The sequence below is a fragment of the Leuresthes tenuis genome, unplaced genomic scaffold (genome assembly GCF_036924035.1).
Source record: "Leuresthes tenuis unplaced genomic scaffold, fLeuTen1.0.hap1 SCAF_3, whole genome shotgun sequence".
Lineage (NCBI taxonomy): Eukaryota > Metazoa > Chordata > Actinopteri > Atheriniformes > Atherinopsidae > Leuresthes > Leuresthes tenuis.
The window spans coordinates 10,894,378-10,922,313 of NW_027325357.1; the positions used below are offsets into that span (position 1 = coordinate 10,894,378).

Here is a 27,936-nt window from a genome sequence, read left to right on the forward strand (position 1 = left end):
ATGACAAAGAATCCATCTGTCCATCTGTTTCAACTGGCTTTGAGAGTTCAAACAGGAGACACCTATAGCATGAATTGTAAAAGCAGTCTTTCTATGTTCATGCTGAGATGGAATAAAGAAATCCATTCCAGAAACAGGCATACAGATCAGAGAAATGGAGGGCTATAAACACACTCTGAAACTGTACACAAAAGCTGGAACTATTTATTTTTTTGTTGTGGGAACATAAAAGCATGTGGGCAAGCTACACACATTGCCAAGCTCACACACAAAACCCGAACAATGGATTTATTTCTGACAGCTTTTGTCAAAATAGAGGAGAAAGGAACATGACACAGGGGAAGGGGAATGTGTCATTTTTGTCTTCTTTACAGCAGCAATTTAAGATTATCTTTGCTCTACACCATTTCTGTCTCCAAGTCCACAAACATTTGAAAAAAAAAAAGTTGGTTTGATTAAATATAGGATACTTTTTTGGTCATTTAAATCCACTAATAATTATTTTCTATATAAATGCACTGACAGAACTGCTAAGTCAGATCTTCTAAATTATTCATTATGTTTAGCATGTCACATTAAACTTTAACACAAACAATAAGATGATGTGTGTTTTCACACTATAGAATAAAAGGCTTCAGCAGAGTTGAAATGACACACTAAATGTGCCTTAAGTGGCTTGTTGTTATGATGACGCAAAGTTATAATATCACATTAAATCTGCCAGATTAAGTCCTGTTAGCAGTGTTCGATGGGTAATTCTTATTGCAGTGATGAAGTAATGGTGGCCACAGGGTGACACAGACCAAACTTGACCAAGAGTAATATGCAAAAATATGCTTGTTGTAATTATTCAGCACTGATGTACAACTTAAGTTTAATCCTCTGGTGCTCAAAATGAAGTGTTGATACCACAAGCCCAGCAGAGTTCATCTGTACGTGTGTCTGTGTGCAAATTACTTACAGACTCATACACTATTAATAGAAGTGATCGTAGTGGTCACTGCCCTAGTCACACAAAGTGTGATAATTTCATTAATAAAATCATCTCTCTTCTCCTTCTCTAACACTCCCTCAAGCTCTTTTGAGCTATTTGCATCATTTCACTGCTTTCCCTGGCACCCGGCTTATAATGAATCACAAGTCAGTGTATGAAGATTCATCTTTTCCACTCTCCATTTGCAGTCTTTCTCCTCCTACATTCCTTTCCCCATGTATCACTCAGTTCCATTCTGTCTGATCTGCCAGTTGGCCTTGTTGTTGGTCTTGCCAACAGGAATGCATCAAAGTCACAACTGCAGACAAGTAATGGTCAAAGGATAATTATTGTGTAACGCCTTGCCCTGCATGCTGCAGAGAACATCTCCATTCATTTGTAAGAATAGAGATCAATATGTGCAGATTAAATATTAGCTGGTCAATTGCCATATCTAAATTATTAGAAACAAGCGGATCACATGATTGATGTGTGAGTGACTCATCACTGAGTCTCATTCTGTCTGCATTAATGTTCCGTCTGCTCACATCACGTCCAATGTAAACCGATTGAATTGCACATGCTGTCTACTCTCATCAGCTCACTGAGATTTGTTTGAAAAGCCGTTGCTGAATAGGATGTGAATGAGAAGACGGGAATAAAAAGAATGGGGGAAAAAATTTCCAAATATAGACACGGCACTAAATTTATAGAAAAATGGATTTCATTTGTCTTTGAGTATATAAATGATATATAATAAGATTACAAAAATAACATTTAATAATCACATGGATTCATTACACTGTTGATAATATCAAAGAGAAGGGCACTGCTGGAGCTTTGATCACCCAGTACATGCACAATTGAGTAGAGTTACAGACACAGCGTGACTTCGCCTAACTTGGACCACTGTCCAGTTAAATGTGGCTTCATGGGAGCAAAATCAAGCTATTGACAGAAATAAAGTCCACTGCCATGATGCCGCAAAATGCATGAGAAAACGTTCAAGTCATTCTTCTACTTCTAACTTTCTCTGTTAGAAGTCATCATACATCCAAGTACAGCTAAATTAGCTATACCTTGTTCCTAAATTACTTGGATTGGGTCACTAATGAAGTACTCAGGTGTATCACACTTGGAAAGCTTTTCATGATGCATATAAGCAGAGGTAAACAGCAGTGAGATACAGATTTCAAGCAGGTGGATCAGAAAACAATTAGGCTCCTGCTGTTGAATGAAAACAAGAGCTGCACTGTTGACATATAGAGGTCTTCTTTGAGATGTATAAACTTTTCTTTAAACGCAAACAAAAATAGCACTATATAAATGACAAATTGACAGAATTTTGAATGAAAATATAATATGTAACAGAAAATTCTACATTTTTTTTTTTTGAGGAAACATTATTTTCACAATTTCCTGAGGCCTTAATGAAATGTCTATGACATGCTTTAGTCAAAATACCAGTACAGCGTCTCTAATTCCAACCATGCCTTTACAGTTCTACATATGACAGCCGGTTTTGTGGGGCAAAGTAAGCCAATTGACACCTCTCCACACCAGTCTTCTGCAAGGTGTGCCTTATATAAGATCGATAAAGAAGCTTTGAGTGATCTTATAGGCACAAACCTTGTGAAATAGCTCATACTAGCACACAGAGCAAACTAAGCTCAGTCTAGTGCACACAACAGTAAAACAAGCAAAACTACTTGGCTGGCAACTTTACTTGTCAAAAACCTACATTTTCCTGATCAAGCCATGCCTTGAACTGGCCCAGGTCACTGTGTTGTTTTCTTTTTACATTTTAAGAAGCTATTATTCAGAATTGTCATTTAAATGGACAACTTTTCACTTATGTTTTGTTTGTTTTTGTTATGGCTGTAACATTGTTTTAATGATGGTGCATTCAATGAGAAAAAGAAGGCCCTTCCAGATTCTGACGGGAAAACTTTTAAAGAAAACAGCAACAATTAGTTGGATTTCTTAGTCTCGGCAAGTATAACATAGTCTGCTCATTTTTATCAAGTTAACTGCTGATGAATGTGTGAATTCATTTTCAAGTCATAGCATAGTAAAAAAGCCAAAGCAAATACATTTTTACTTCCAATTCCAAGGTACAGCGAATGCAGATTAATGTGAAGTTGAAGTTTGATTGAGAAAAACACGTAGAGACGGGATAATTCTACTCTAAGCTGAATGTGTGAGATGTAAAAGTACATTGTGTTTTTTGTTCGTTTGTTTGTCTTGGTTTGTTGTCTGAGTTTTTAAGTTAGTAGTCACTTTAGATACCCAAATATAAACTCCCAAGAACAGAAAAAGCGATTTTGATTGTTGGGGAAGTGTCATTTTCACTCTCCAAGGACACTATTTGCTTTGGGGAAAACAACTCATTATAAAAATGTTGCAGGTGCTACATGGAATTGGGTAAGCCTCTTACTAATAATGTATTCATCCAGACAACATCCGCATGCAGATATCTAATTAATTTTACATCAGCTTGGAACTTTGTCAAATCAAATTCATTTTTCCTATTGCCTTGAGTGGTAGTCTTGGCTTTAAATAATGTAAACTACATTGCTAATTAGTCTGAATTTGGTGATGTCCCCTCTCCCCCTCCTTCAAACAGTTTTGGTGTCAACACTTTCTCACAATATTTGTGGCAGGTTGTTAGTTTCTAAGAAATTTATGTCACAACAATTCAGTCTTACCTTTCCAACGTATAATGGGTCTGTCCCTGTATACTCCTCCACCACGAAGAACTGGTTCCACACCCATCCTCTCTTTACTCGTTCAAGTGACGAGGGTCCTTCTTCCTGTTTGCTCCCACCTGAGATTGTACCACTAGTCCTTGAGGCCTCAGACCAGTTAAAATAACAGCAGCTCAGAAGACCCAGTGCTGCCAATAGTGTCCAAGCTTGTGCTGTCCAAAAAGGAGCCATGCTGACAGAAAAGAACAGAAATGACAAAAAAGAAAGCTTGCCTGTGTCTACATGTAATGGAAAAGATACATGCAGACACAAGGAGTTTTTCGGTTGTAGTTGTTTAACAAACACAACTCCAACAGGGCAAACTTAAAATGTCACTGTCAGAGAACTTGAAAGTTAATCCATGGGATCACAAATCAATCTGAAGTTATCTGCTGAATACAGGGCAGGTCATGGAGGATAATGGATTTGTGCCACCTGGTGAGCGCCTGTTTGTATTGTAACATGGTCAGTTATTCTGATTCTTTACAGTATCTCCCCCACCCTATAGAGTCTTTAATATTTCTTCAAAGTATGACCTGCAGTAGTGAAACAAACGGATTGGGAAATGTCTTTCAAGATTTTTGAAGGCAACATAAGCAAAATTTGACTAGGTTGGCTCACTGGTCGTTTGGGAAATTATAGAACAGCAAGGACACAGTGGCATTGAGGAGCATGCCTTTGAAAAGAAAGTGATGCTTTCCATCTATTTGTGACTTTGTGGTATGGGCTGCTTGGTGAGCTTCACTTCTAGCCATGCCACTTCCCATCACTGGAATGAGTTGGTTTGGTCCTATGCATTCTTAAAATGACAAGATTAAACTTTTCTGAGGAGAAAACTTTTTATAGTGTGGTCCCTTGAAGAGTTCCAACAGTTTTCACTTCCAGAAGCAGAAACAATGAACTTGGAAAAAGCCAGATGATTTTACTGTTGGTGATTATGTTTGATCTTTGATGGCATTGCACTTCAGTACCATTCATTGGATCAGATAGCCCATTCTTCAAAGGTCCTGTAGAATTATTTTCTTTATTATAACAGCTCCATCACTGATTCAAAGGCAGGGAAAGAACCTGTAAGACAAAAGAGAAAAAGGATCATTATCAAAGCCATACTTTGCACTGGATCTATAATTTTTTTTTTAATTACACTCTAAAGAGTTGCAGAAACACACCAAAATTAGTCATCATATTCTTTTTAGTACCCATACAGTAATTTGTAGATAATACGAACCCTACTTAAATGTTTCTGTTTATACACTGAGAATCATGGATCCATAGAAGGTACAGAAAATAAAACCTTCATCACCTTCATCTAGTTCGTGTTTCTTTTACCAGTGTTTTTTAACCATAAAACCCATCAATGCTGTTTGGATTAGGATTATCTGGAAGAAATAGTTTTTCCATCAGTGACTCTTGTGTTGAGCATAAATTTGCTGGGGAGTGATTGCAATATGGTCAAAGAAGGACAGGAAACCAGGTGTGAGGAAAATAGGAAGGATGGAGAACAAGAAGGAAAGCAAGCAATGCAAAGGAGAGGTCACCGTTCATCACACACCTGACCCAAAGCATCTGTCTGCTTTTCATCCGACTGATGAAGCAGTCCCAACCTCAGCCAGTTGATTAATTGCATGAGGGAACACTAATTGGATGAAAGTATTTATCAATTAATTCTATCCGATGAGGCAACACCCCCTTAATACTTCAGACAAACATTGGAGAGTAGAAGGGGCTAGCAGACACAGTCCTTGGCTGTTGTTAAACATGTGCAAAGGTTAGACAAAAAGACAGGGTTGACAGACCAGAGACAGATTGGGAGTATCAGACAGGATATAGAGGAAAAAACCATGTCAAAGTGAGAAAGAAAGAACTGAAAAATGAAATGAGCTCTAGACTAAAAAGGGGGATGAAACAAACTGCATTGTGTTGTCTGTGGCTGTGATTAATGGTTTCTTTGAAAGGTTCAGAACAAAAGGCGAATGACAAAAACAGAAGAAACAATAACATTTAGTATGTCTCTGGCCTTACAACCTCCAGAATAGAAGATTGCAAAACCAACTGAAGAAAAGCTCCCCAGGGCCATAAGGTGGTTTAACCTTTTGTATTTCTGCAGGCTGGGAGAGGACTTCCAATCTTAGTCTCCTCTTGACCAATAGCAAACGTACAGCTTCCGGAAATAATTTTTTCTCAGACCGTTGGTCAAGCCAGTGTCCGTAGTATTGGAAACCAACTGCTCTAGGGGTGCCCAATCTCCAGAGAAAACTGTTCAAGAGAAACTTTAACTCAGGCCTCTTCACTTGCTGCAGCCCATTTGGTGTTCCAAACAGAAGAACTATGTAGAGACTGTCACATACAGTATAATAAATTGACACTATTATTACACTTAGAGTGTCCTCAGTCATGCGATTCAGGGATTTAATGTCCTACACTGAGTTAGGTGACCATGCTGGAAACATATAGTACTTATCACGTAAGCAATAACGATACTGAACTTGGTTCTCTAGCATTGTGGAGTTTGCAAGAGGCGTGTTTAAGAAAGTCTAACATAACTCCATAAGGCTACACTAAGCACAATGATTTGAGCATTACCCAATGTCAGCATATCAAGATCCAGATATCAAGCACATCTTAAACATATTTACAATCTTCATTTAGTTGAGGCTAATAATTTAGCATGAGTTTTATCATTGAGAAAAGGAAAATTTAACTGATTGAATTATTGTATAGATTGCTACTGGTATTATAGTTCACCCTGAGTGAGACAGGAAAGGAATTCCATTCACTATTTGTTTTATTAGTTTATCATTTGAATTGTTTCAGCCATAGTGTTATAGAGAAACACTGTTTAGTGTTTTTTATTATGATATACTGTCCCTAATCTGAAAAACAAAGCACAAAAGTATGTACACCCCAGAAAATGTCCCCAGGGAAGTCGATATAAGTACATGCAGTTTTTATTTTATTTTTTTTTTTAGATTATAACTTGGAGATTATAATAGAGTACAACAGGGTGGAAAGCTTAACCTTCCTAGAGGATTTCTAGATAAAATGACGCAGGACAAGTATAATCCTAAAGGTTTTCTGTCCTTTACACTCATGCCCCTTGAGGGAATAAAGCTTCTAATGCATAGGTCAAATGGGAGATGGACTTTGAACAAGCACTGATTCATAATAAAACACACGCTTTTCGAAATGTAATTCTATGCAAAGACTTTACACACCACAGCGCAGAAATATCACAAGCAGTAGCTATTCAGAATATCAAGACATGTAGATGAATGATGATCTGATTTACATTTGGAAAAGATTAAAATTAATCTCTAGATATATATATATATATATATATATGCTTTTCAGTAAATCCTGGAGAATCTTTGTTTGCACACCATGAACAAATTCAAAGCCAAAACCAAAATTATTTCTTTGGATCTGTAAATTAATCAAGGTTTAGGTAAAATGCAGTAATAAGAACGCAGCACAATTCAGGGAAGTAATAATAATAACAATAATAATAATAATCAGGAAATAATAATTATATTCAGCATTATCATTATATGAAGAAGAAGTATCTTGATTTGTACCACCTACAGTAACATGAGTCACGATCTAAAAGGTCATTAGGTCATCCATGTGTTTTAAAAGTCACACACATACTTAGTTAATTACACTTTCAACCGAAAAGCAAACCATACAAATAAGATCCTAAAGACATATGTTATCCCATTTGTTTGGGTTACAGGGGGTAATATATAGTGTTTCTCAAACTATATGAGATTTAGAAGATTATCCTTTACTGTATCACCTACAAGATGTTAGCAGTGTTTACACGACAATCAACTGTCAAATGCTACACCGGACCATGTCCCCACCTTGACTGTACCTGGCCACAGGAACAATTAGGGGAATCTGAACATGATTAGATAATCAGTGATAAGTCTGATCAAACCCCTCAGGTCTGCTATAACTCAATACGATGAACTCCAGAGAGACAGTGTAGGGCAACTCTTTGTCACGACACAGACAGACTCGCAATTTTGTGCTCTGGACTGATTGAAAAAGAAGACCACCAACAATGCTGCACAGTGTGTCATGGCACAACACATGCCACTGCCTACGTCTTCTAACAGGGGGAGTGTGGCTGTTGGCCTAATTTTTAGCTTTCTCTTCAAGTAGAGTTTTCATCACACAGCAGTGAGGAAGAATATGATGAAGCTTTTTGACTCTGTCCTATATTACTCTCTAAAATTCACCATTTGCCCTTGCAAAGCATAATAGCCAATACATGCCGCATGGTATTGAGGATAAGACAATATCATCACTCCCCACTTTGGCAGAGTTATGTTTCTCTGATGCCAACCAACACTCACTATGATGTTAAAGAGCAAGCTACAACATTTGGATATTGTCTGTTCCGCAGTTGTTATAGGCCAACATTGTGGCTAACCTCAGAGCTAGGAACATCTTATCCTAAGTGAGGTTAAAAAGCTAGTCAGCAAATGTCCTGCTCCACCACTTTTTGCTCACAATGAATTTGGTGGCTGAGTAAGAGTGTTAATACTCAATAGCATATAGAAAAACACACAGCACTAAATAACAAATCCATGTCCATTTCAAGTGAATTACAATACAAAGTCAACGGTGTAACCATCTGTTAACTATGCTGTTTAGCTTACAGTTGAAAGGTAATGATACAGACATTTTGGAAGGAGTATAAATTGGCGTGTGGTGTCTTTGTCTCTGATAGTAACTGGACATCTTGGATCCCATTTCATTTTCTCTCAACTGCCTGTGGCAACACATCTACTACAATGTAGTCTCTCGAGGATTTTTAACATTGTTCTATTTCACTCTGAAAAAAAGGTACCTTATAATCTTCTAGTTGTTTGCTGATTCACACAAATGGCACCTTTATAGTGTAAATATTGTTTTTATATATGTATATATATATACATATATATATTTTTTTCAATCACCTCTTGTAATTCAGTACAATTTCACATTGATGCACTTGTCGTTGCAGAATACATCAGAATGGACACCTCTGAGACTGGAACTTAAGCTGAATGCTTCCAAGGACTCAACTGACTTTATATAACAACTTCAAAAAAAGGTTTAAGTTTAAGATTTATGCATACATGTTCAGTAAGATTAAAAAGAATGAATCCCTTATGGCACTTTAAATGACAGTCAAAAAAAAAAAAGAAAGAACTCATCTCAAGTCTCTAGAAGGACTAAGCTGATTGAACTGATGAAAAGTACTTCTTTTTAGGTTTCCAATTAGATACATTAGAGCTATGAAATGATAACTTCAAAGAAAATAAAAGCATACTGTTTATTTATTCTATGCCTCGAAGGCATACAACAAAAATAGGATGTAACTAATTCCTACTTGCTTATCTTAACTTTTGCTGTTCCCTTACATGACTTAACTGTGCGGGAGACAGTTTGAATTTGTTTAATTTGACTCAAATTGTTCAAAGCATTTTGCTGTGTGCACCAGTGTCTCAGAACTTCTTTTGTAAACTGGAACATTTGCACCAACTGGTTGGCATTGCTTCTTCACTCATGGAATTTCATTAAGTGTTTACCATTAAGTCTAAAATTGGGTAACTCTAATGAGAAAAAAAGAAGAAGAGAGATTGTTTGTTCTGGGTTCAGTGAAACAGTGGAGTAAGAGGCCTTCAAATTGAGATTTGCAAATTTGTGGCATGTCAATTACTGCTCTTTTCATTGCTAGCAGTTAAAAGTAAAAAAGACAAAAAAAAGAAGAAAGAAGGGTAATATACATATAAATATCTATAGATATAGCTATATATAGATATCTATATATATAGATATCTATAAATATCTATAGATATATCTATGTATCTATAGATATCTATAGATATATATATATGGCTAACATATCTATCTTTCTTTAGTGTATCCTCCATTTCTTTCCGCTCCTTCCTTCCTTTACTCATTCTTCAGTCCAAGGCTATTGGCAAGCCTTGTGCAGCCATTCGTGACCTATTAGAGCACTGGATGGATTCGAGAGCATAGCTGCAGCCTCTCATCAGTGGGCATGCCCAGAGCAAGCCCTTTGACAGCTGGCAGCAGATGGACGACAGCCAGGCAAGACTGATCACTGCAAACTGATAGGCACGGGGCCAATGACCAGCAGACAGCCCTATGTGTCTCTGTGACACGCACTTTCACACATACTCACACATATACACTTTCACAGACATGCAAACTTGCAGTGTACTTAGTGTACTTGTATGTGTGTGGTACAATAAATCTGATCAGAGACCAAAAATAAGAGTAATATGACAATGAATCATCAGTTGACAATCTACAAAGTAACACATGCCATCATCTCTTCCCTCCTTTATCTAAATGTTTGCGGACATAATAACAGTGTCAAATGTGTAAGAAACCACATGTGATGACACGTATAACTCAACATAAGTTGTGAATGTCGTTACATAGGGTGACATATTGAGACATAGCTAAAACACAATAGAAAATTAGGAAAACCATAGTAATCTTTTAAAATTGCATAGCAACCATAGTAACCTTTTAAAATTGCAACTTTTCAAGTAGTGGATCATTGCACATTCTGCCCTAAAACCGAGTTAGCATCTCAGATCACCTCTAAATGTGGTCACAGATCAATTGATCTGGTACGTTCATTCCTGCAATAACAGTTGCTCACGTTTTATCATATCACCAAAAATTATCCAAAATTATTATTATTATCTTAGCAAATGTAAACAGGATCTCTGTTCATTATAATTACAGTGTTACCACTTGCCTGAAAGCTAAAGTGATATCCCATGACTGTATACCAATAACTGACAAATAATTTAATTAATCCATCATCCGTTGGAGTTTGTGTTAGTGTGTTGCATACTGACATATTTTTAAAATGTTTTTTCATGACCAAACATATAAGGACATAACTCATTGTGAATTGTCAGTTATATTGCATTATATTGGACAACTCGACGCTCAAAGACCATAAGTGGCTATGACAAGCTAATTGCTGACCCCAAATTGAATATGGAGGGGGAAAAAGATTTCACCCAATCTTTGAAATATTATGTCTGAATAATGAATAATATTGTATAATAATGTTTGTGTAACACAAAAGAACTTAAAACGTTCAATGAAATATGAACCAATTGAACAGAAAGAGAGATTAATAGAATCTCCTCAAAATATGATGCACAAATGATGCTGCTAATTTCCTGCAGCTACTACAGCATTCAACAGGAATGGATACCTGTTGAACCGTGCAAAAACAAGGATGACGAGTCACCTAACTGGCTACTGCCTTATTTAAGTTTGTCTCCACCAAAAGTTTTTGCCCATTTCTTTCTTGCTGTGATAAGCTTGTTATCTTTGTCTCTTTGCTTTGCCATTGGCACTCTCTCCCCTGCATCCTGCCCTCTCTGACCAGTCAGATTATATGCAACTTCAGAGAGCTATGTGAAGTGCATACATGAAAACTGTGAATTACAGAGTGAAAAATACAAGGCTGTTTCTTCTTCTTTTTTCTCTATTCTTTTAATGAAGTGGAACACTTTTTAACTCAGGTTGAAAAGGATTAATCCTTCTGTGCAATGATTTGTACTGTTTGTCACTGATTTCTTGGTGAAGCAGATCAAGCCGGCTCATTTTTAAACAATTGCAAACACAGATTTGGCAGCTACCTGCTCTGCAAGACAAAAGCTGGCAAAGCAGGTAGCTGGCTATTGTTCATCACAACCCCCTCATGTACTGACATAATAGATGAGTAGAGGGCCTTACTACCTTCATGTTTTTTTTTTCTTTCCTCTGATAATACATAGATAATATATTAGTATTTGCTAGCAAATAATTTAAAAGCATTGCATATCTTAATGCAGGTTTTTGTATGTGGCAAGTCCTTACAAAACAAAACATACAAAACATTTTTTGTTTCAATAGGATAAAGATTTTAGTTTTTTCTTCAGTCACAGTAACACTGATAGCTAAGAAAAATCACAAAATTTTCAATATGCAAGAAATTTGAGAATGGATCCAAAGAACCTTGGTGATGTTCTGACTTATCATTGACTTGGTGTGCCACAAATATGCCGCTGATAAATTTAACCCAACACAAATGAAAACAGACACTAAGGGTCCTGTTAAACATTTAATTGAATTTTGAACATAAAAAGTAATATTAGAAAAATTAAATATATATATTAACTTATGTGAAAAAATACTTTATTCATCCCAAAGGTAAACAATGAGTTTCTGATTGTAAGTTTCAGTTTCAATACCAGCTTAATCCAGTTCAGACTTATCCCACCTGTCATTGGGCAAGAGGCAGGGTTCACAATGGACAGGTAGCCAGTCCATCACAGGGCCACACAGAGACAAACGAGACAAACAACAAGACCAAATAACCGAACATGCATGTTTTTGGATGGTGGGAGGAAGCTAGAGTACCCAGAGACAACACACGCATGGACAGGAAAAACATGAAATCTCCACACATAAAGGCCCAGGCTGGGATTCATACCAGGAACCCTCTTGCTGTGAGGCAAGATTGCTAACAACCACACCACCGTGCAGCCCCTCAATTAACCCAAATTCAATCAAATAAAAATAGTGCTTATTTGAATAAAAAAATAAATCAATGGAATCTCCTTATTTTCCTGCAGCGGCTATGGTGTTAAACAAGAGGGAATACCTGTTGAAATATACAAGAATTAGGCTTAAAAGCCAGCAAACTGGCCAGAGAGTTATTTGAGTCTCCATCACAAGTTTTTGCCCATAAAGACTTAAATCAGCAGGGGTATTTACACACTTAAGAAATGAAGATGGGTGTGCCCAAAACTTCCACTGTTTTAATTATCGACTTACAAGAAAATTATTGATGTTTTTATGTGTGGTTTAAGGTCTCAAGGTTTCAGTTTCAGTTTCAAGCTAAACCCATTTGCTTGTCTGAATCATATTATCAATTATACTGCAAAGAAGGCATTTACTTTATAGTCAGTTCTTTATGTTCCAGGGGTGTTCTAGCTGGTCACCAACAACTCGGTTAGATTTTTTTAAAAGTGAAAGCAACTGTGGATTATAGCCTACAACCACTTTTTGTACTTTGTATTGTTTTGAAGCTTGAAACATAAATTCCCCATGGGACTGAACTCAAGAATTATTCATTATAGCATGACATTTATCACTAATGCCTGTGTTCACAGGCATTAGTGTGAACTGGAGCTGTTCAAAGTGTTATTCTGCTGGGTTGAAAATTCTTATTTCCTGAAAAGTTGATGAGATATTAAAAATAAACTTAATGCATACACAAACATATGCTCTAAATATGCAAACTGAAGTATCACCAATTGATTTTGAGAAGGTACTTAAGCTTGTACACCACACACTCAAACACGGACACTATTCATCCCTCCATTGTTATCATTGTTTCCCTTGTTCCCCTAACATTCCTTGAGCTCCATGCCCACCTATGCCTGTCATCCTCTGTCCCCTGTCTCTGTTATTTATTCTCTGTTCTCTGTCATTATCTCTGTCTGTTTTTAAGTCACTGTCAACAAGTTTGCTTACTTTGTTACTGTTACTCAATCTTCTGCTTACTTTGCTCTCATTATGTCACTTTGTTGCGTTGTCTTTTCTTTTGGCATCTACTATCTTTTTCTGTTTATTCCTTCTTCGAACTGCATTCTGTGCCGTATGCCCAAAATATTTATCCTTATGTCTACTTTACTCACTGATGTCAGTATTATTTTTTTTTTTTCATTTTGATTTTGCTAATTTAGTCCTCAACAGTTATCCCATCATTACCTGCACAGCTTTATCATTATTTTCTCCTTTTCCTGTGTGTATTTCTTCATGACACCCTCCATCATCTTTTCCAGTTAACTATAACTGTTAGATACATTTTCTCATAACGTGGTTGCATTACTTTAATGATGCTGTATTTCAATAATGATAACTGTATTTTAAACACACATTCACATTACTCAAACGCTGGCCTTGTTCACATGTGCACATTAACATTTATCTTTGCCTTCTACACACACCAAAAAAAAAAGACAGCTCTTGTTGAACCTATCATTAGGGAATATTGCAGCATCCTTCTTTTAACAACAGCTACTCATTTCAGGGGCAATGGTGACAAAAAAATAAATAAATAATTGCCAAGTGATTACTATCTAAGGGAAGGAGTTTATATTTGGCAGCTAATGGCCTGAGGTTAACACATGGCTGCATTTACTCCCCCTGAGCCCACTCACTCGCTGCAGTATATCTGCACGTAAGACTGATGTGTGCACTGATTTTGCATTTACTTAAAGCTGTCCCTCTGCACACACACCAGCTTAACACACATACGCACACTGTAGATAGCAAGACGAATACGGCTCCATCCTCCGTTGCCAGAATCTCCGCATCAGATGGATGAAAGCTGCCATCAAAGCCGGGCCCAGAAGGAGTTCAGACAGTCTGCTTATTCGAGTGAACCCAAAACCAGAGTCCAATCCCCTCTACCATACTTATTAAATAGCCTGTTTTGTCATTTCCAATCCCAATTTGTCACAGTTGCTTGGCCCAGCAGACCAGTGTCATGTCACAGGGAGGTGGGGAAAAAAAAACCAAACCAGAGGCATGACAGAAACATGTCAGTTACTGTAAAGTGTTTATGTGGCAGCTGTAAAGTATCATTGGGCCAGTGAGATTGACACATCTGAAAAAATAAAATGTAACAAACTGTTACTACCATGAAAAGAACGGAAATAAAAGCTGAGTAAATATTCAGAGATGAGCAAAAATTTTGAGCCCGATACTTGAGCAAGTATCAGATGATAAAAACTAAAATATTGTACTGTATATTCTGCACACAATAATCTTTGGTGTTCATAAGAGCTGTGACATATAGGTTTTTCATATAGAATACAGGGACATGAAAGTGGAAAGTGGTATATTCAAAAACAGCAATATGTACAGTATATGTAAACATGTATGAGCAAGTCTACAAAATAGCTCAATGACTTGTGTCCAGTTTTAGAGAACAATCTGATTCTAACGCCTTACTTGTCCATACATTAATTTAATTCAAATCACTGTTGCACGAAATCTTACACATTTCATCCATCCAAATGAATCAACCCCACAGTACTATAACAAGGATTTAGACTACATTCTTCTTGACTGCCAAACGTAATATACTCCAGCAGCATTCTGCTTGGACTTTGCTGCTGTTTGGGTCTCTCTGCTTCTCTTTTTCCCTGACTGGACTGAACTTTGAATCCAAACCCCGTGTTGTATTGGCAAGTCAATGATATGACTTTGGAGAACAAAATCTGCATTGACAAAGGGAAATGTCTTGAGAATGGGTGCTGGGTTGAATTAGGCTGCTGGATTTGCTTATGGGTTATAATGAGAGGTGACATATTGTCAGTGCCTTGCTAAGGCTGCTCTCCTAATTACACTAATTGCTGCTTTTCCACCACCATCCCTTGTTCCCTTGCTTTTTATTGAAATCCCTTGTTCCCTCTCTCCCATGCAAATAATGCTGCTACTCTTCAAAACTCAAAAGCTTCCACCCACCTGCCACGATGAGCCTGCACTAACTCAGTCTCTCTTTTTTTTCACTTTGACCTTCCATCCATTAATTCCTCTTAAATTTCTTTTTCAAAAACTGCCCCATTTCCATTAATTTTTTTCCTGTCTATCTGCCTCTGCCTATCCGTCTTCGACTTTTTGCTTCACTCTCTCTTTTCTCTCACCACTAGACTTGTCTCTCGGCCCATATATGACAGTGTCCACTAGTGCTGCACAGGCCCCCATGCCTGGCCTGCCAGCTGCACAATTACTAAATCGCTCATCTCACGGGTGGCTGGCGCTCAGTATCCCCAGCTTTGGCTTGACGGGGAGAGAGAAAGAGCAAGTGGGAGAGGTAGCATATGAATGAAACTAACAGAAAGACGAGGTAGACTGGACTAAGACCCTGTCCTAGCTTGCTCCCCTGTTGCGTGTGTTTTTCTGCTTACACACATGTGCAAGGCTGTGTCAGTAGAAGACAGGTGATGACTAAGGTAGTTGACAGCTGTCAGTGCCCATGGGCCCAGGTCGGTAGAGGAGCGCTGGTGTCTGTCAAAGCATTGCTCGGACTCTGCCCTTAGCTCCAGGCTGAATACATGTAGGACCCTCTGAGGACAACTATAGACCACTCGTGCCTTTCAAAGTAGCTTCCAGCCAATGCAAATACATAACTAAGTCAGTAGGAAAGACTGCTGTAATGCAAACTAGTTCAGTGTCTCTTATGTAGTGTCTAAAGCATGGTAGGTCTCTTTGCTCCTTTATGAAATGAGGCTTGATGCATGGTGCAGGAGGAGTAAATCAGGCAACGGAATAGTGCATTATTGTATTCTCAGGCAAGAGGCCGTTAGAGGTTTATGTAGATTACACAAACCATTAATTCATTTACAGGAATGAAAAATATTCATAAAAGAAAAACAAGACACTTTATTGTGATCTGCCAATCACATCATATTTTGCACTTAAATGAATATTTGCTCTGTCTACAAAAGAGTGAAAACATATAAGTAGGAGTCCCATGCATATTTATCAATCAAGCAGGTTTTTCCAGAGTTCATAGTTTTCCAAGTATTTAGCTAATGTCTTGGTTTTATTAATGAAAAATTCTTGCTGAGATGTAATCTGTTTAATAATTCCTACTTATCTGTAAATGTTTCCATCCTCTTGTGTATAATCTAAGTCTGTTTGCATGAGTATCTGTCAACTCGCCACCTCATTTTCACTCCTCAGCTGCTTTGTTCATGATCGTGTTACATACAATCTTTAATACTTTAAAGTAATCAGAAGATTATACATTTCAAGAGGCAACTGGATCGTGTGATGAATATATATTTTTACAGTATGTTGCTACCCAGCGCAAAACTTCACACAAACGGCTCCAGAGACGAAACAGTACTACGTTTTTCACAGTCATTCACCTTAGTAGATATGAAAATGTAGCTAAGATGAATAAAAATAAAAATGTGTGATGTCTACCCATGTTCTTCTACACAACAACATTTATCAGCTTGATGGCATCATTCACCGACCACATACATGGCAATGTACATATCGTACACATTGTTTTCTTGCTAATAAAAATGGTGACAGCAGGTGGATGTTATTCTGCAGACTCTCATACAAGACACTGCTAGTTTGAGACTTGTCCTCTAAGTTTTCATTTTTATTATGTCATTCTACAATTTTTGACCATGAATTATGGCACTATATTTTGCACCAGTCAGAAATTTGTGAACTTTATCTTTGTCTTTATCACTTGCTGAATCCAAAGAAACAATATGTTACGTCGGGTGGTGATGTGGTGTGGCATGGTGAAGGTCCGGATGCTGATGTTTCAAAAGAAAAAACTTGATTTATTTAAACACAGAGCAACAAAAGTCGCGGCTCAGACGGAATACAAAAAACCTTAACTATGGAAAAAACTTGAAAAAAACAAAAACCTGACTATGACCAAACAAAACCTGACTGTGACTATGAAAAACATGGGAACAAACGTAACGGTGACGGTGAGGATTTGGCAAAGTGCATGAGAAGTCCTGGGGCCTCATGTACGAAGGGTGCATACGCACAAAAAAGTGGCGTACACAATTTTTCACGTCAACAATCAGATGTATCAAAAGCGAAATGACCGTGGAAATGTACGGGGCCTCACGCCAACTTCAGGGCTGTCGTACGCACTTTTCTACAGCTGTTGATTCTTTGGCGACACTTAGAGTTGATGTTGGGAAACTGTTATAATAAATAAATGTGAACACAACTTGTCCTCAGACTGAGTAATGTGCACATTTGAGACACATGAACAATTAACACTGATGAAAAATTAACACACCCATGTGTCTGCAATTACACAGTGAATATAAAAGCATGCGCAAAGTGTTGCAGTGCATACCATTAAAAACAATGGCTGCTTTAGCGGTATTGCAATACATTGTAAATGGTGCAATTGGAAAAGAGCATGTATTAAAAGAGAGGATTTGCTGGCACATGATGACAACTGGCTCATCAGCTGTTTTGAGGGCAATCCTCCTTGAACTGTGCGCAGAGTTGCGGCCGGCGTTGGACGCAACACAGCGAGGAGCCATGCGCTGCTTGTGCCACAGGTGACGTGCACACTGGGGTTTAAGCAACCGGGGCACTCTCTGTTCAAACACCCAACCTGTTTTGGACACACTTCAGCGGTGGGCAGCCAGTCTCTGCTTCACATCCACCTTAATATCGGACCACTTCTTTTTCACCTCTGCGCGCTTCTCAGACCCCACAGCATAAAAGGCCTCGCTCACTCTCTCCCAACCACTCTTCTAACATTTGCTGCTTATATCGTAGGACAGCGTACCAAAAAGCCCATTTTTGCGGGCATCCACTTCAGAAAGTAGCACCTCCGTCTCGCTTTCCGTTAATTTATTCTTTTTTCCGTCTTACTCATTCTTTTTTCTTTATTTTCTGATCGTGCAGAGAGAAGAATCGCAGGTGCAGGGTTCATTTAAATATGATTTGCATATTTAAGTATGGGCGTGGACAGGGAGGAGTCGGGCACTTTAGCATGTGCACTCAATTCTACGTTGATTGGGATGTACAAACAAAATGTGCTTGGTTTCATGCGTGCGCACGCATTGATGCTTCGGATATTTTTGTACGTTGGAGGGCATTTTGGTTTGAGCGTACTCCATGTTTCAGTAGGACATCCACGCAAGTCTTTGTACATGAGTCCCCTGGAAACTAAATACTAATGATTGTGATTGGTGATGGAGTGCACAGGAGTGCACAGGAGGGGAAAGGCACAGGTGATGTGAGTAAACTTGATGGCAGGGAAAGAGAAACTAAGGAAAATATGGCAAAACTAAAGACTGAACAAGGAACTTAAAATATAGCAAAACTAACATTCATGACACAATATGCTGTCACAAAAGCTAACCTAATACCTTAAATCCATGAGGAAATATGTACACCCCCCCCCCCCCCCCCAAAAAAAAAAAAAACAGGCACACAATTTGAGCGATTCACCTCAGCTGTATATTGATGTTTGTCTGCTAGAAAGAGCAAAGATAATCAACTGCCCCAGAAAAACATCTCTAAAAGTCTGCAGTCAAGTTCTTGACCATATAATTGACAGCATACAGAAAGGAAAAAACTAATCAGTCTTCTTCTTGCATCTCTAAAAGAGAAACACACTGTTGACCTCTTTTTTTTACCAACCCAGACAATAATATGACTTTAGCTTTCTCCTCAAAGTGGATCATTTTTGCGGGTGTAATACACTCACTAGGTGGTCATACGTACTGAGTCTTTGTGCTGTGTGACGCACTCAGCCATACGATTCCCATTAAACCAGATTGTGGTCAGAGGGGATCAAACCTGACTCTGTTTCTTCATACTCCTTGTAACTTTTGATAGTTGGCTGTTTTTGTTTGTGTTTTGTTTTTTTAATTATGTGTGAAGACCTCCCCACATGATTACATTTCACAGCCCTGAGTGCCCAAGACTGAGTGGTCATCAAGGTTCATAAGAAAGAGAAAAAACATCACCTAAGAAACAGTAACGGAGTGCAGTGACTATGGTGGAGTTTTTCTTGTCTGTGTTGTGGCTTTGGATTTAATCCATACATATAAAAAGTGACAAAAATCTGCCACATAATGTATGCCCTCAGAATAGTACAAGTACATGCAAGTTGATGTGAGGTGACAACCGTGATGCTGTGTTTGGAGGCACAATAGGAAATGACATCCCTGCTTTCACATTAAGGGAGATGAACATGTTATTTTGCAGAAAGGTCAAGCCTCGAAGCCCGGGGACAGGTTGTATAACTGCGGTAATTATCATGTAGCTGCTCAAGAATTACAGGAAACTTCATGTCAAATGTCAACAGCCAGGACACAGGCTGTTTGAATCCTCGTGTAGTGCTTTTCAAAGGTCAGTGTTGAGAAAGCATGAGAAAAGTAATTCATCAAAAAAACTTCTCTCATTTACTCACATCGTTCACTTTATAAAGTCATACTAGTCCATATCATTTGTGTAAAAAACTGTAACCATGAAAAGGATGTCCTTCACGCATAGCCTGACAACAGTTCTGTATTCATTTTCTGTTGAGAGGAATCTAAATAGTTATATATATAATATATCTAAGTAATATATCTGTACCTTATCAGTTTCATAATAGGTTATAATTTATTAACACGTCTGCTTTGGACTGTTTACGCCTTAATAACAGTTCTTATTCATAACATGATATTGAATTAAATACTAATGCTATACAATGCTTGCATCCTTATTTGTGGATAAATCATAAATAAAAATGTGGGCTTTCTCGCTTCTTTTTCCTTGTGTTTGATGGATGTACTTGACCCATGAAGTATTTATTTACACTTCAGTTTGCTGTTTTCAGAAAATAGACCAACAAGTGTCATGTGTATATTTCTAACCAACTATGAACTTATCTTTGTGTGAGTATGCTTGCTCAGAATTATAATTACGGGACCTTTCTCTCCCTTTTCATTAGAGAATTGTGGTTATATATTCTAATCTTCTTTGAAAATAATATAATAAATATTATTTTCACAGTGTCTAACTTTTATGGCTGTGGATGTCATGCACAACATCATTGGGCAGTGTGGTGTTCTTTAAACTCAGGGTCCTAAGAGCTTGAATAAGGGCAAGTGGACTTTTACTTGGATCTTGAAGATGTTTCACCTCTAATCCAAAAGGCTTCTTCAGTCTTCAAGATCCAAGAAGAAGTCAACTTGCCCTTATTCAAGCTCTTAAGATTACCATGACCTGGTTGACTGAGAATCTACACAAACATATTTGAAACTTGGGGGTTTGCATTTTGTTTGGTGCATCTTAAGGAGATGCAGCCAAGGCTATTTTGGAGAGCTGGATGCAATGAATATAGAGTGCGCAGAAATCAGCCGACGGCAACTGATTTCACATAATAGCCACTTCACAGGACACACCTCCTCATCATCTCAGTGAGCGCCTTTTCCAAAATCAATAGTATGCTGAACATTCACTTCTTCAAAGTTACACATAAAGACAGAGAGCCAAAGTCGCTCTTTGTCTCTCTGCAGCATAGGGGTACACACACACACACACACACACACACAAACAAACACTAGAACCATGAACTGAAAAACATATTTAAAACCATCCTCAATTTTGTTATTTCTAACATCCCTCTAAGGAAATGAGGAGAGCCATGGAAATAAGTAAAGACAAGTACTAAAGTCCACAGGGGAAAACTCACAAGTTATCCTCCCAACATTCTAGGATAAATACATAGATCACACATTTAACTGAACTCTACTGCTGAGGACTTTACGATAGTCATTTGTTTTATGCAGCAAACTTCTCCTGGGTTAGGAGAAGTAGAGCTGACACTTTATGGGGCAAGAAGTCAAATAAAACAAATTACTGCAGCTTCAGATACAAGAGAATTTCCTCTTTATGCCCAGCAGTAAAACAAATATGGTAACATGTAACCGGTTTCTTTCCTTGGAGGTTTGTAATGCTGTTCACACAGGAAATTAATTGAAACTACAGATGGTATTTTTATCAGTCGTAGAGTACCAGTCAAAAGTTTGAACACAACTACACATCAACTCTGAATGGATAGGTAAGACCATATTTTTGACTTGTATTGTGTGCCTGTGTCATGCAAAGCATGCATAACTTTTCAGAGTTCCTATTAATAATGCAAAGTGCAAGCAAAAAAAATGGGGAAAAAAAAGAAAAGAGAAGAAAAAGTAATCACTGACCTTCATGAGCTGATCTGGGCCATAATAAATAAAAATAACAGAAATTAGCAAAAGATTGAAAAAAAAAGAACTAAAATAGGCCAACTAAAACTGTAAAAGAGTGTTAATGGGGAATGCAACTTAGTAAGATATGTGGTTGTTATAGAAATAATTTGGTGCTTTTGTACAGTGTTTATGTACAGTTTCAAGGTGCTTGTGCTTTATCTACGTATGTTTTTAATTGATGACTATAAAAATATTGAATTCTTTCCTGGATAGAAAGAAAGACAACGAGCTGATTGATACCTCGTAGACACATTTACTACAGTGTGACCAATAAGTGGATGAAGTATCCTGAATCAAAAATTTCCAGTTTAGATACTCTTTTTTTCTCCTTTGTTGGCCATTGTACTGAATGTTCTAAATTTAAAAGAGGTGGTTTGTGCAGATACTGAAAGGCGTTTCCAACTTACCGATTGAAGTTTTTGCTGCATTTTAGAAATCTTCCCATTTTTTTCCTAGAAATGGTTTTTCCTTTTTTTTTTCTTTGTTGACACAAATCTAATCTTATAGCTGATAAAAAAGTATTTGCAAAATGAAGAAGTCAAATAAGATGGTCAATGTAATTCTGCTACCTGTGCATATTTTATTGTTGTCTCTCAGAATACGTGACTGACATTCTCATTAATGGCATTATCCTATCCCTATAAGGATTGCTTCATCAACCTCTTCACTAGATTCTTCAGGTTGCAGAAAAGGCCATCATTTGCATGAAAATTACTGATACATTGCAGAAAATGTTCAAAAGAAAGAAGAGGGAATGAGTGTTAGGTTCCAATTTGCAGATGAGCAAAGCAGTCACATTTACTGACGAAATGATCAATATTAATCAAGATGTGACCAAGATGAGAAGTGGGTAACTTTCCTTCTGTCTAACACAAATTAGCACTAAAGTATATGGTCTAGATTACCCTAATGGAGATATTGAATAGACAATAAAGATACAGCATGGAGTTAAAAGAAAAAAATAGCCATTACACCGCACAAATATTGAAGTACAAAATCAAACAGGAGAAGTTCACCAAGAAAATGACAGCTGCAATGCCCTACACTCCACTGCGTGGTAAATCGCACCTTTGAAGTCAGCTCACTCACTTCCTGCTGAGGTTGCCACACAACCATCAACACACTATTGGAAGACTGAGTTCCCAGTAATATGATCACTATCATTAGGATGGTATTGAAGCTATTATTACCATCATAAAAAGAATAATGTCCATCAGAAGTAAATCAGAATCACGGCATGTGGCCAGAAGTGGACCAGCAGGATGGTGGCAGTGTTAGTAAAAGTGTGGCCTTAAATTCGACAGACTTAGGGTTCTTGGACTCTAGCAAAAAGTGAAAATATTATACATTTGATTTAATATAACGAAAATGGATGAAAAAGGAACACTTTTTTCTTGTATAAATGTATTTTTATATTTTCTTTTATATTTTTAAAATAAATATAGGTGTAAAATTATAATAGATTTCACGGATCCATTATATGGATCCTTTTTATGGATATCTTATGGTCAGGATGTAATTTAATTAGATGTAAATTAAATAAAATAGTATATTAATGATAGTTCTAATAACCCTGCTGCCAGTAAAAGAGGCAGACACCTTGATGATAAAAACCAGGTAAGAAATCCTTGTTTGACTTTTAAAGAATAAATGGAAGAGTGAAAGCGGTTAATATAATGACCTCTGGACCTTCTTTGACCATTTACACTTAGTTGAAGCTTATTTTATACCAGTTTTATATGAGTTCATGTGTGTGAAGCATGAAATGAAGCATAGGTAATGGGAGCCCGGCATTGTCAGGAAAAAGAGTGAAAATTTGTATCTTAAGTCCACATAACAATAGCCCATTTCCAAACAGATTTTCAAGACTTCCAACTGCATACAGACAATGCACGGTCAATTGAGCACACCTCCAACCATATGCATTCAGTGCAGGATTTATTATATTGTATATTTGTAATAATGTGATATCAGATAATCAGCTTTAATGGAGATTTCCCAGAACCGGTTTAAGATGATTTGATGTGAAAGCTTTAAACTCAGTGACATGTAAAGTACTTCTGAGGATTTTTAGAAGGGTTAGGATAACCTGAAATGCTATGAGATTTATCATATTTAGTGCATGCAGTTTGTACTACATTACAACCTAAGTGACTACTTAAGATAAAAACAGTCAATAGAAAAAGGCAAACTTAATAAAAAGAGGGAAACACAGAGAAAGTAACAGTGGTCAATGAAGTGGAAAAAGAAGCCGTGAGATAGACTGGGATCTTAGGTCTACAGACACACGAAGCGTATTGAAAAAGTATTGCCTCTGCCACACTCTCACATCAAGGAGAGGGCAATTATAGAGTGTATCTGTGTCAGCTTTCAAACTTCAGTTCCTTTCATTTTTCTTAATTACCAGGCAAATATTCTCCCCTCTTCTGCTTCATTAGCTACTTTGTTGAGCGTTGAGTTATGTCAAAGAGATGATGGAGGGACAGAGCAATGAAGCAAGAGGGGGGAAATGATATCACCAAGAGCCCTTGTCTTCAGTCTGAGATGAGGCCCCTTGAGAAGGTCTTATAACTACTGCCAGCCTCTATAACTCAACCAACAACTCTGACAACAAAATGACTACAGATTATGGTTTTGATGGGTGGCCCATTCTTGCCTGGCAAAGTTAAAGGAATGCTTGGGCATTATGAATTTTGGTAGGTTATCTCTTTTCAACAGGCGCCTCTTCCATTGTGGGATAAAAACGACTTTATTTTGGTACTTATCTTTTGTTTCAGATGAGGAATGTAAATATGTCAAACAAAGCTAAATACAAGAAAGATGCAGAAACAGTCCAAACCAAACACACAAAAAATATTGATATTCAAAATGTCTATTATGCCTTATTATGAAGCAAAAGATATGATCAGCAATTACAAAACACATATATCAGGACAGAAAATAACTTTTTGTTCATGAGTACAAGTTGTCTGAAAATACAAAGTTTTATCTTTTCAGGTAACCTACAGGGATTCTGACAATTTTCTCCAAGTTAGAAAAATCTTAAATTGACTGCTCCTAGAATCAGTTCATTTATCTTTTCACATCCCTTCATTGCTGTCTTTAAGATGTATTTTGTCTGCCTCTTCTCTTTCTTCCCTTCCTCTGTCTCTTTCTCGCTCTCCACTGCCTTCCCAAACTGTGCAGCGAAATTGTTATTCCCAAGTCATTATCTTATTTGTGCGTCTCCACTCAGCTGTAAATCCTCTAGGTATTCCTTTCTATTCTCTATTAACTCTACTGCAGTCAAGCTTCAGCTGCCAATCACAAAACATTGCTGGGGGAGTAAAAGAAGAGCAGACACAAAGACAAGGAAAGAAAGACACAAGAACACAGAAATAAGAAAACATGTTAAAAAAAAACACCAGAGAGAAAGGGAGACAGAAGGGATTAATCACATGAGTTACAGAAAGAAAAAGACAAAAAGTGACAATTTTAAAACATAAGACTCAATGACTTAAATAAAAATATAGAATGCTGTACAAAGACAGGAAATAGTCTTTGTACTGCCAGTATATGCTACAGGGCAAAGTGAGAGGCCAGATGCTGGATCAGGGGCTGACGTTTAAAAAAGATAATGCCATTGCTTTTGCATTTTCCATTTGTCTGTTACAGATAAGAGCCAGCGCGCTGAAAATGAATAATCTATACTAAAGAATATTCTATATATTAATTGGAGCCTAGGTAAGCACATGCAGTTGACTCCATAAAAAGAATGAAAGTTTAGAAAATTAGACCATGTGAGAATGGGTTTATCCACAAAGGATAAAGCATCATTTTGTGTTTGTGTGCGGGACTCACTATAAATGAATGCTTACAGTCTGATTCTACCCACAGTAATGAAAAAAAAAAAATTGCTGAAAATTTAACAAGATAACATACATTGTTAAAGCTTTCAGGCTATGTGACTTCAGTTAAATCACATAAAATACAACAACTGAAAATTTGTTTTATTAGCAGGCTATTAAAGCATAACTTTAGTTGTTAAGCTTTTATGGACTCCATTTTGATAAGTTCATCTCATCACACAGTGACTCTAGCACATTGACAGATACAGTGCATTTTAATCCAATACCAGTATCTGCAATCAAGGCAGAAGGCAGTCAGTCATAAACAAACACATCCTCAGAATTACTGCATTGAATTGACATACCATGTAGTCACAAAACATATATTGCAAACGCCCTACAGAATATTATATCAAATTCCATTACACTTAATGAATTCTGACTTCTCCTCACATATGTTCCTTATGACTTGCATATGACTGTGATCGGCATATCACAGTCTTATGCCTAAGCATAAGACTACGAATGCAAACTGCTCTTGAATGTAATTAACCATCCTCCTCTCAATCTGGCACCCTAACATAACTTAAGACACAAAAAGTGGGATTTAAATTTCTGGTCTTTGTATGAATCCTTGTCCTGTTGTATCTCATGTACTGAAGAACATACACGATAACACACATGGATACAGCACAAAGAATCAAAGTTTATTTCAGATCCTGCGGATAATGTGTCTGCTAACTTGTACTCCATTCGAAGGTTCATGGTTACTGCCGCCATCTTGTTTCTTATGACACCTACCTCCTCTGTCATATTCAAAAAACAAACACACACTTCACACTAAACTTATCCATATTAAGAGATATTTAAGCATGTCTCACCCTGGTTGTCTGCCAGTGTAGCTTGTTGTAGCCACTTTTATAATTTGGTAGTTTAGTAAACAACAGTGTTTAATATCTTAAGTATCACTGATACTAACGTTCAGTTGCTGGTCTCTGATTTTTCAGGTGATGCCTCATATTCATTGATGATTTTCATTAAGAGTTTGTTCAGATATTAATAATTTTCCTTAGGTTCTTGTTGAAATGTATTAATAACCAAACTAGCTCCAACCATGCCCACAACATTACTGTACAAAGGTCAGACTTGTTCATTTATAGAACGATTTCAATAAAAAAATCTTTATTTTTTTTAATTCCAACACTGCAGATGATAAACTTGGAAAACCAGAGAGACCAAATTTCTGCTGGCTCCTAAGAAGTGTTGTAGAAGCCAGACTCAGAGAATCTCTGCGCTCACTGCCAACAGGATTACTAAATTTAGGCAACCGATTAGCACCGTTGAGAGCAGAGGATTTTAAGAACTAATGACCTAAATAGAAGCAGACTTTATGGTCTCCTCTTTGAAAAATTCTCACCTTATGACCTAAAAAAATCTCTTTTTGTGTTTTTTATTACAGCTGCCTACACTGTACTCACGACAACAGACACATACACCTCATTTGTATCACATACTACTTGTAACACAATTCTACAATTCAGGCTTGCGATGATGTTTCTCTTCAATATCATTCGTGGCTCCTCTGACTTTTACTGCATTTAACCCTGCATTTAACATAAAATATTACATGCCCTGTGTCCTTGATTGTAAATAAAGAACACAAATGTATAATACTCTTACAGCTTTACAAACAACTCAGACAACTAAACACAATTCCTTTAATATGTGGTAAATTATTCATGTGGTATCATTTAAATGCAACTGGAATATAAGAGCAATAACTTTACTAACAACTGAAAGATCAGTTCAAACTAGTATATTGTGTAAAATGGTTTGTCATAAATGAAGAATAATATTTTAGCTGTGTGCATATACAGCTTAGAGTATAACTGCATGCAAGTTTTATACTAGTACTGTTCTTACTCTTCTAAATGTGGTTATTATGTGTATATTCCTGTTTTTATGTGCTTTAACTGAGGTAGTTGGTTGAGAGTGACATATTGCAGCAAGCATGGATGCCCAGAACAGTGATAACATGACTGGTGAAGATGAAGTTGAAGTTGAAAAAAAGGGCTAGGGCAAACAGGCAGACTCAGAAATCAGTACAAATAATTAAAAAAAACTGCAGAAATACGATAGCAGGCAAAATCAAGCTGGTTTTGGATGATGTACAGGACAGAAACAGCAATAGCTAACTCTCTGAACAATGTCTGAAAGAGTGTCTTTTGATATGAGAAACTCAAGGGCAGTAAATACATTTCAATCAGATGTTTCCCTCTATTAATATATTGGCCTGGCCCTGACAACATGGGAGCAGGTGCAGGGGAATGTTGACTTTGTGTTGCTCAGAGCAGTCTGGTCAGGACTCAGGACACAGTAAATCAGCTCAGAGAAAGTGGGTTCAAATGTTATTGTATTACTACTATTATTATTAGCGGTTTTAGTACTTTTTTTTTCTATTTTATTTTGACTATAAAATATTTAATATCTAAGTAGCTCTGCTTTGAAAAATAAGAGATTTCATAAAAATT

The 27,936-nt window shown here is 37.2% G+C and overlaps 1 protein-coding gene across 1 annotated transcript in view; it reads right to left on the reverse strand.

Moving 5' to 3' along the window:
- Window positions 1–27,936, reverse strand: part of LOC140303139 (cadherin-22) — a 148,303-nt gene that overhangs the window by 63,059 nt on the left and 57,308 nt on the right. Inside the window, exon 3 of the mRNA XM_072381771.1 lies at window positions 3,682–4,788. Coding sequence (XP_072237872.1) covers window positions 3,682–3,912 — 231 coding nt within the window. The 5' untranslated portion in view covers window positions 3,913–4,788. The remainder of the gene's footprint in view (window positions 1–3,681; window positions 4,789–27,936) is intronic.